Here is an 11,427-nt window from a genome sequence, read left to right as displayed (position 1 = left end):
GTCTTACATATATATATATATATATACATATAAATATATATATATGTATATGCATCAATATAGAGGCATCTTATATATATATATAAATATCAATATAGAGACGTCTTGTATATTTACTATATATAAATATATTAATATAGAGGCGTCTTACATATATATATGAATTTATATATATATATATATGTAAAATCAATATAGAGGCGTTTTATATATATATATATAAATATATTCGTATAAATATATCAATATGGAGGCGTTTTATATCTATATATGTATACTTGTGAAAGTCTTACAAGATTTACATTGGTAATGTGTACTGCCCACTTCACCACTGCGCTCAGCAAAAGAAACTACTCTCTCTGCTAACGAATCATATACATGCATGCATGTGCATACACACACACACGTGCACATACATACGTATAAACACACCTCCCTCTTTCGTTCTAATTAATATCTTTTTGTATTAGCGTCCTCGTCACAAAACACTCACGACTGAGAACGCGCATGCATACGGTGGAGGCTACCCTACGCGGAGACGCACGAACAACAGCCACAGCAGCCGCAGCAGCGACAGTAGCGACAGCAGCAGCAGCAAACAGTGGCGACCGCAGTAGTAGTACTGCGCATGCGTACACACTAATAGCGACATTCGCTTCAGTAGTAGTGGTAATAGTTCTAGTGCTAGTAATATTACTAGTCGTAGTATTATCAGTAGCACTGCATGTATTTACTATGTTACATGAATTTCAAAGAGACTACTTGTTGGACTTCTTTTTTACCTGCCGAAGTCGTTCGTGTAAAGCAGCGTTTTTGGACTGTGCGTCCGCCTTCTCACGACGCATGCGCTGCAGGAGTGTCTGCAGCAGCAGAATCAAGACAGACACAAGTTATATCCCTATATGAACATAGAGACAGTTCACAGCAACAGCAGCAAAAGAATAATGTACGAAGCATCAGCAGCAGCATTAGAGGCAAGCGAAATCCAGCAGCAAAAGCAACAAATGTTGTAGGAAAAGAGCGGCAGCAGCAGCAGAAGCAGCACTAGCAGCAGCGACATGCTCAGGAAAAAAAGTAAGCAGCAGCAGCACCAAGCGAGAGGCACAGTAGCAGAAGCAGCAAAACGCCAGCAGGAAAAACAGCAGCACGAGGGAGACGCTTGAAAGCAGCAACTGCAACATCAGCAGCAGACGCAGCAGTGGAGGGGTCTTTACAAGCAGCAACAGCAACAGCAGCAGCAGCAACAGCAGCACCAACAGCAGCAGCGGCAGTAGAGGCAGCAACGCGGGGGATTTTTAGGAGCGACAACAGCAACAGAAGAAGCAGCAGCAGCAAGTAACACGCAGCAGCAGAAGCACCAGAATTCATAGAGGAGACGCAGCCGCAATGGCTGAGATATTGCAGCAGACTGTAGGCAACAAGCGTGAGATGTCAGACCAAAGACATGACAGAGTGAAACATATCTATTCAACACCCCTCATTCCCTTTACATTTGTTAATATAAGAAGTAGGAAGCGAACACTACTGAGTTACAAGACAATTGTGTGTGTTCTCACTAGACTTCCTTTCGAAAACAACTCTATATTTGCAAGAAGAATGCGCCTTTCCACACAAGTGAAAACTGCCCGGGATCTCTGCATTCAACCGCAGACTAGAGAAAGAAGTTTATTAACTATACTTCTTTAACGCATGAATTATTGGACGCATGGTGGTATGTACATGCCTTTGAGCTCATGATCGTGGTCGACGAGAAGTCATGGTGGAGAGTAGGCAGCAATGTGTATTGCATGCATCGTAAGCGCACTACGTAGATACACATACACACACCTGTACACTCACAACACAACTGGTGTATGCACAGCATTATGAAAGCAACACACATATACACACACGTACACATACACACGCATGCATGCATACATACATAGATACATACATACATACATACACACCGACACACAAGGAACACAGATATACACACATACACACAGCGGCATAAACATACATATACACACACAGACGCACATATACACACACATACACATACACATACATATACACATACGCAACGCATACATGCACACATACATACCCACAAACAGATACACACACACACACACGCAACACAGACATACATAAATCCATACACTCTAACACACACACACACACACAAACACTATAAATATATAGAGAGAGATTGAGTGATATAGATAGAGTAACTCAACGAAGAAATAAAAATTACCTTTAGTTCAGCTATCTCTCGTTCCGTCTTCTGCAAAGCCTCCTGCTCATCATGTAGATCCTCAAATGCTTGTCTGACAGAAATATCATCGCAACACACACCAGCCTTCTCTCAAAAACAAGTTCTCAGATATGTATACGTATATATATATATATATATAGCCATCAGGAGTACGATAACACATGAAGCAGCAGCACTATTAGTAGTGGTAGTAGAAGCAACAACAGCAACATTATGACCCCCACAAACACCCACAGCGAAACATCAGCAACAGCAGCATAATAAATTGCATACGTATTTCCACACGTACACATATATATTCTATATGTGTATGTATTAAACGTATATTCAGCAGGACATAGCAACAGACGCATACTAATCTACATACATATACAAACATATATATATATTTATGTGTACATCCACGTACGTACGTATATATAAATATGTATAAACCTAAATATAAAGCATAATAATTTCATGTGCGTATCTAAACTCAGATATATATATACATATATATACACATATATATATATACACATGTATGGACATATGTACTTATATGCAAGTACGTATATATATATATATATGTAGATATGTTTATATATATATGTATATATATGTACACATATACATATGCTGTAAACGTCCGCTATGAGTTAAGTAATAGTGTTGTGGTGTTGTCAGGATGGCTGATCCACCAGCAGCAGCGGCCGAACGCAGGAGCAACAGCACCACCATTCATATCGAGGCGTACACCCCCACCACCCACCACAGCAACACACGCAGCCGCAGCAGCTTCTGCATTAGCAGCAACAGCAGCAGCATCAGCGCAGCAGTGACACCAGCAACCCATCGACCAGGAAAACACCAGCAATATCGGCATCATACAGGCACCAGCTGCGTCAGCAACACAGACAACAGCAGCAGGGACAGGCGTATACTAAAACAGCAGCAGCGACTGCGTCAGCAACAGACACAACAGCAGCAGGAACACGCGTATACTAAAATAGCAGAAGCGGCTGCGTCAGCAACAGACACAACAGCAGCAGTAACAGGCGTATACTAAAACAGCAGCACCAGCTGCCTGAGCAACAGAAATACACACAACGTAATAATACCGACACCAACAGCAGCACGATCAGCATCGGCACTGACCCTACCACTACCACTGCAGTAGTAGTAGTAGCAGGAGCAAGATATGATCAGTGTGCCAGTGTGTGTGTGATTACAGCGGCGTCAGGAACACCAATATGCTGACTTACAAACCGACATATGCAGCAGCAGCAGCCGGACAACCACCAGAACCATCTACAGCACCACCAGCAACACCAGGAGTAGCAATATACTAGCACTACTGCGGCTGCAGCAGCACAAACAGCTCCAACACTATATTCCCGGTTTGCACGTAGTGCTATTAATACAGCACACGAAGCAGCACGGCTACCCCACATATCGTCATATATGCTGCTGCAGCAGCACCAGAAGCAGCAATAGCTTAAACTCGTAGTGACTATCAATCTACACACGGCACACAGACAGAGAGGATCCATGCAGCACCCGCCTTCACAATAGAGAAGCCCGACACTCGAAACAACCGTACACGCTCCTGAAAAATGCGAATGGAAGCCTAGCGAGGCTACACATATATACATAACCTTTAGTGACGCTACACACGATTCCATCTACACACAACAGCTCCCATGCATGCATATCTCTATCCATACAGCAGTTGCCATACATATATATATATATATATATATATGTAGGTTAAGTGTTTAAACTCATACAAAGAGATGGAAAGGTGAATGACGCTACTTAAAGTTAGTATTCTATCAAATAAAATATAGTACACATATACACACGACCGCTGCCATGCGTATTTGTACGTGTATGTAAATACATACTGTAGGGAGGGGGGGAGGTACTGGTAAGAGCACGCGTACTTTCTGTATACGACATCTCTACTAGTGTGTATGCGTGTGTGTATGCGTGTGTATACATTTGCATTCACACATAAGATAATATTACATAAGGATATACACTACACATTCGTAATAACGCCACGAATACACATTCCACTTGCACATACTATATATATATCCTCACTACATATACTGGAGAATATCTATATATATATATATATATTTGTATATACATGTTCACGATTAGAGTGAAATACATTCACACATATAATAAGTTTAGATAAGGACATACACTGACCATTCATAATGACGGAACAAGTATCCACTCTACCTATACTACTGCATGAACTGACACTGTGTTTCACATAATATAGACATATATACATATATACACATATATATATATATATATTACAGAGCCAATTTACACATCCTATGTATATATACGTATATGGACATATGGACTCATAATTCTGCTGTTATTCAGGGATACACATGAGGCATATATAATAATACAGGGAGGCACAAACAGTTTAGATATAGATATTGTGCATGCGCCAACAACATATATAGACGTATGTACATACGTGTATGTATGTTTGCACTATAATCTAGGGACATGCAAAACTGATATACTGTTACTACGAGGAGAGAAGGCATTAGTTGAAGAGAAAAAAAAAGAGACACTGCCAGAAATCAACGCAGTTCATACTACACCCCACATACATACTATATATATTTATATGATCGTACTCCTTGTATATGTAGAAAAACATATATACATACATATATATATATCTTTACATGTGGATAGAGGTGTATATATATGTATATATGTATACATATATATATAGAGAGAGACAGACCAAGACTGACGCAAACGCACTTACATACCCCCTTCACACACACACACACACAAACACATGTGTCTATCTATATATATATATATATATGAACGTAGAGCGTGGAGAAAACAGTAGTACGGAGGACTGTAGTATAACTCTTTCGTTTCCTACTTGGTGCTAAGAACAAAACACTGAACATGTGTTTCGCTGCGCTTACACACGAGCGGCGTGAAGGTTTTGCCCCTGGAGCACCTGCTGTTTGACGGCGGCTACAAGTGTCTGATTCGCTTGCTGCAGCACGTCGATATCTTTCTGCATGTCTTCTGTTTGCTGCTTCAAAAATAAGATCTCCTCCATATAATGAGAAAGATCTCGTTGCACGCTAACGCGTTGCAGCTCCACCTGCATGCACAGCATTATTCATAAGACATTTCTCCGCAACAGGTATATACATATACACTCACACACGAACACTAATTATGCAGAAAACATAAATTAGTACTGCAAACACCACAACACTTACTCTACATATATAGATATATATATATACACATGTATATATATATATACGTTGAAGGAGATCCACCCGCATACAATATATTCGTACATCTCTACAATTACTTTAAAATATACATATATATATATATATATATATATAAACCCGTTGAAGCTCCATCCGCATATATAACATTCCTACACGCGCTCATATAATCGCACATGCAAACACTAATTACAGTAAACCATATATCAATATTACAAGCACCACAACAATTCGTTTACCACAAATGTATACATATATATGTTGGAGCTATACATATACATATGTATACATATATATATATATATATGTTGGAGCTCTACGCTTTTAGACATCATCTTTCATACCTTGTTTCCGGCACACACACAGACACTAATCACAGACAGACGTATATTAGTTCTACAAGCACCATATCATTTACTTTACCATATGTATATATATGTTTAGGCTCCACATGTATTTCCCCACCATACACAAAAAGAATTTCACTATACAGACACCAGATTGCACACACATATAACAATACCACAACCACAACATCAATCATTTTGCCCTATATATATATATATATGTGTTTGTACCGGAGTTCTTACATATATACTGCTGGGAGAAAAGGATACTCATATAGGTTATATAAAGGCCCTCTCAGCCAAGAAAATATACAGACATATATATATATGTAAGCATATAAATATATATACAAATATATATATATGTAAATATATATATATGCATATTTTATATATAAAGTACATATGGTAATATCTGCTATGTGTAAGCTCTTAGGCTTATAATGACGTTTTTATTATATATATACATACATGTTTCCGCTTGAATGTATGTGTGCATATATATATATATTTAGATATACATGATGTGTGAGTGTACTTGTGTATATGTGACTTTCTCTCTCTGTCTATATATATATATATTTGGAGAGAGAGAGGCAAGTCGCTCTATGCATATAGATACACAAAGCAGTGTTCCGACATGTTTGTGGACAGTCCGCATATATTCATGGAGGTACATGTATGTATGTATGTATGTATGAGTAGGTATGTATGTATATGTACGCGTATATATGTATGTATGTACATGTATGTATGTATGTGTGTATGTATGTATGCATGTATGTATGTATGTATATGTTTGTAGGTATATGTACGTATGTAAATGTTTGTAGGTACATGCATGTATGTGAATGCTTGTATGTAGGTGTATGTATGTATATATTTGTAGGCACAAATATGTATGTAAATGTTGGTATGTTTATGTATGCATTTATACGTAATTACGTACATGTATATGTGTATGTATGTATATGTATATATATATATGTAAGTATATGTATGTATGTATATGTATGTATGTATATGTATGTATGTATGATGTATATGTATCAATGCATGTATATGTATGGACGTATATGTATGTATGAATATGTATGTATGTAAATGTATCTACGTATATGTATGTACGTGTGTCTGTACGTGTACGTGCATGTGCTTCGGGTCCCTCTGTCGGTTAGTGTTTGTATTTATGTACGTGGGTGTCCTGGTGTATGTACACCTGACGTACCTGAGAACGACGCCTTTTCAATTGTTCTAGTTTCAATTTCTCCTCTTCGAGTAGCATTTCGTACTCCCTTTTTCTGTCAATCTGAAGAGCAAGCTCCTTCTTCTCTCGTACTAGTTCTTTCTCTAAGAGAACTCGCAGCTCGCGCACTTCCTCTGCTTCTTCTGCTGTGGCGTCGATCTCCCTGCGTAAGAGATGCGAGAGTCGCTTGTCTGTCTGGAAATTGAAAAAGAAAGTTGCACACCAGTTGAAAAGAAAACAAAAATTCCAGTTCACTGGTCTATCTGAAAATTTCACGAGAGAAAAATTATTATGCATCAACAGCCGCCTCGTTATACCTCTACAACGAAGAGCAAAAGGAGGAGGACGACGAAGAGAAACAGCAGCCCCGAAGCTGCCATATATATATATATATATACATATAGCAAGTACATGTGTACATTTGTATAACATATATATATATAGCGAGAGAGAGATAGGTAAACGCTTGTAGTACCGTATAAACTGATGTTTTGAGAAAAAAAGGAGGAGGAGGAGGAAGAGGAAAAGCAGCAGCAGCGGCCGCTGTTGTTCTATATGTATATATAAATATATAGCGAGTGTGTATATGTGTGTAAACGTACAGAGCAAATATATGTGTAGATTTATATAGCATGTACATATGCATATATAAATATACGATTATATAGCTTATATATATGTACGTTTACATAGCACAAATATATGTGTACATCCATAAAACACAAATATATGTGTACCTTTATATAGCACAAATATATGTGTACGTTTATACAGCAGATATATATATATATATAATCTCATATTTGTTAGATCGATAAACGCTGTTAGTTTCATGTGCAGAAGTTTCATATAATTGTGTGTTGGACGCTTTCATTTGATTTCTCACTATTTTGTAGTTGAACCCACTACTACTACTCCTCTTCCTCTTCTTTTCATTCACTTCTCTAGCTCCTGGATACATATACGCTATATACGTATGTGTACGTACAAATACACGTATGTCCATACCCATTTATATATATACATGGACGGGTATATATATATATACAAATATGTACATACACGTGAGTCTTTTTGTCCAAGAGAACTCATCTATAGGTGAGTACTCATATGTGAGAAGATGCTATACATTCATATATGTATATATGTGTTAATACCTATATATATATATATGTACGTGTCTGCATCGATAAGAGGACATCTATGTATATATATCTGTGGATCTTTATATGTATATATAATTATATCTGTAGGTCTTTATTTCTAAGAGGATATATATATATATGCGGGTCAACATTTCTAATTATTAGGTTTGCGTTTTACTAGTGCTGCTGCTGCTGAACTATAGTAGCGGTAACGTATCAGTACCAGAGAGCTTACGTTCGTGCTGTTATTGCTGCTTAGAGACATATTCATAGATAGATATATATATATATATATATATATATACGCAGTTATCGTACTGACAAAGAAGCTTTCTACAGACACTGCTGTATAACATTATTATTGTAATACCGACAGAAAATAATTTCTAGTGGGCACTGTTGCACAATATTATTGGGTCCAGTATCTTTCAAACATAATAGCATTCATTATCTTCTATTCTTTTCACTAATGTGCTCTCTCTCTCTTTCTATACATACATACATACATATATATATAAACAGAGTAAGTAGTAGTAGTAGGAGTGGTAGTAATAGTAGCACTAGTAATGGTAGTAGTAGTAGTAGTAGTGATAGTAATACCTGCAGTAGTAAGGATGTAGTTGCTTACGTGGCGCTCTCTGTAGGAGATGCCTCTCTCTCTCTCTCTATATATATATATATATAGTAGGAGTTGCTGCAGTAGGAGTAGTACTAATACTACTACTAGCACTGGTAATAGTAGTAGTGGTGGTGGTAGTAATAGTACTAATAGTAGTTGCGGTAGTAGTAGTAGTGGCAGTAAGAATATGTCGCTACTTACCTCCACGACACTTTCAATTAGAGTAAGAGTTCGTTCTTCTTCGTCTTCATCTCCAAAGAGACCATCGCGTGCTGCAGCAGCAGCAGCGATAGTACCAATTCCTCCTTTCCGTGCAGCGAGTCTTTCTTTTCTCCTTGCTAACCACTTCTCTGCAAGCAGTTCTATCTCTCCAAGTTGTTCATTAGTAGTATCTTCTTCTTCCCCTCCTCCCCCTCCTCCTCCTCCTTCATCACTAGCGCTTTGCTTTCCTTCTTCTGCAAGTAGTTCTCTTTTCGTTTTCTTGAAGTCTGTTGTTGGTAGATCACCTTTTTTCCTGCTTCCTTCCGGAAAAATAGCTCCACCTCCCATTTTTTTCTTCAGATCCAGAAAAAGACCAGCTGCTTTTCCTCCATCTTCTTCCTCCTCCTCTTCCTCTTCTTCATCTTCCTCATGATCCACGTCTTCCTCGCTCTCCGAATCGGTTTTTTTGGTGCCACCTCGTCCTGCACCTGTTATACCAGCAGTAGTACTAATACGACTTGCATCGACCAAGCCACTTCCTTTTGCTTTCTTCTTCTTTTTACTCTTCGTGAGACTTTCCTCTCCGCCAAATGGTGATGTTGCTGCAGCACTAACATCACCCCATGCCGGCAGCGTGTCATCCTTTACCATTCCCTCTTTTCCTTTCTTCTGCTTCATCACTTCCAGAGTGCTTTTCTTCTTTTTTTTCTTCTTCTTGTTTTTACCTTCCGCTGCTGCTGCAGCTGCAGCGCTGCTTACCATGTCTCCAAATGACAAAATTTTCGACATCTGCTTCGCTGCATGTACTCCTTCGTCTTCTTCTCCTCCTTCTTCCTCCCTCCCTTTCCCTTTCTCCTCTTCTTCTTCCGCTTCTTCTTCCTCGTCCCCCACGTCTTTATTACTATCACTTCCACTAGTTCCTAGTTGTACACCCTCTCCTCCTCCCCACACATTGATGTCTCTCCTTTTGCTGCTTCTTGTTCCCCGTTCCCGACGACTACTACTACTATCACCACCACCACCACGTTCTCCTTTCTTTTTGCGGCGGTGGCGTGAAGAGTCTGTTGCTGCTGACGTATCGACTGCCGAGCTATCTGATCTTCTTCTTCTACTAGTACTACCCCTAAAGTAGTGATGATGTTTCTTTTCAATACTACCATCACTACTATTGCTCGTCGTACCATTACTGCTTTTACTTCTGCTGCTTGCTCTACTGGAACCACGATATGACGCTCTCCTTCTGTGAGAAGAAGAAGACCTACCACCACCACCACCGCCACTACTCCTTCTTCCACTGATGCCACTAGTACTACTACTGCCGCTTGCTGCTGTGATTACTCTACGACTGTCTCCATATTGACTATCGTGTGGAGTATCAAACGAGTCACCTAGAAATACTGGAGGGACCACACGTAAAGTCGTCTCTCACCACATCTCCAGTGTCTTTTTCTGCTCTTTTCTGCGCTGCAACTGCTTCTCCTATATGTTCTAACGGCGGCTGGGTGAAGGGAATAGGAGTACTAGTAGTACTGCTAATACTACTACTACTACTTCCACCACCACCACTACCATCACCGCCACCACCATCACCACTACTACTAATGCCCAGAGACACACCGCCAGGAGGAGACGGGAATAACCCCCAGTCATTACTTGCAAGTGGTCCTCCACCACCACCACCGCCAGCAGCACCACCTCCTGCTGTTGCTCCTGCTGGTGCTGTTACGGAGATATCTCCGGGTGTCGAAGCTGTTGTTGCTGGTGCCGATGAAGAAGAAGAAGAACTTTGTCCTCTTACGTTTCCAAGCATGAAGGAAATCTCTTCATTGGTACTACTACTACTACTAGACGGAATAGGAGTAGGAGTCGCACTACTCGCTGGTGTGGTAGTACCATACTGCGACTGTACTAATGATGATGGCTGCTGCTGCTGTTGCTGCTGCTGCTGTTGCTGCTGCTGCTGTTGTTGGCGCTGCTGTACCTGCTGCTGATACAGCTGCTGCTGAATTTGAAGTAGATGTGTAATTTCGGGAGGCACGGCAGAAGGCAGAAGAGCGCCTCTTTTTCGTGCACGTATCAACAGCATCGCCTGGAGAAATTCATACAGTTCCAGTCTTCCATTACCCTGGGTATCACACATGCTCCATATAATTGCGAGCTCAGCATCAGGCAACAACGACGCAGCAAAAACATTCTTAGACTCCATACCCTCTAAATAGCCATCTCGATTTGTATCTGCATCGTAGAAGACTTGACAGTACCTCTGCAGCACCTCTTCCCCTGCGAGGAGGGAGTCCCAGCCGGCAGCAGCAGCGG

The 11,427-nt window shown here is 39.8% G+C and overlaps 1 protein-coding gene across 1 annotated transcript; it reads right to left on the bottom strand.

The window, feature by feature from the left end:
* Positions 1-782: 782 nt before the first annotated feature.
* On the bottom strand, positions 783-9,789 carry LOC131479126 (coiled-coil domain-containing protein 96-like; the record flags this gene model as incomplete). The annotated part of the gene is made up of 5 exons (XM_058659709.1): positions 9,112-9,789; positions 7,129-7,341; positions 5,230-5,414; positions 2,243-2,315; positions 783-860 (listed from the first exon to the last, which is right to left on the bottom strand). Coding segments are annotated over exons 1-5 (1,227 nt in total), but the record flags the coding sequence as incomplete, so codon positions are not given.
* Positions 9,790-11,427: the final 1,638 nt, after the last annotated feature.

This window comes from Ochotona princeps, unplaced genomic scaffold, assembly GCF_030435755.1.
Source record: "Ochotona princeps isolate mOchPri1 unplaced genomic scaffold, mOchPri1.hap1 HAP1_SCAFFOLD_4055, whole genome shotgun sequence".
Lineage (NCBI taxonomy): Eukaryota > Metazoa > Chordata > Mammalia > Lagomorpha > Ochotonidae > Ochotona > Ochotona princeps.
Note: the sequence above shows the minus strand (reverse complement) of the source record. Positions and strands in the feature narration are given on the sequence as shown.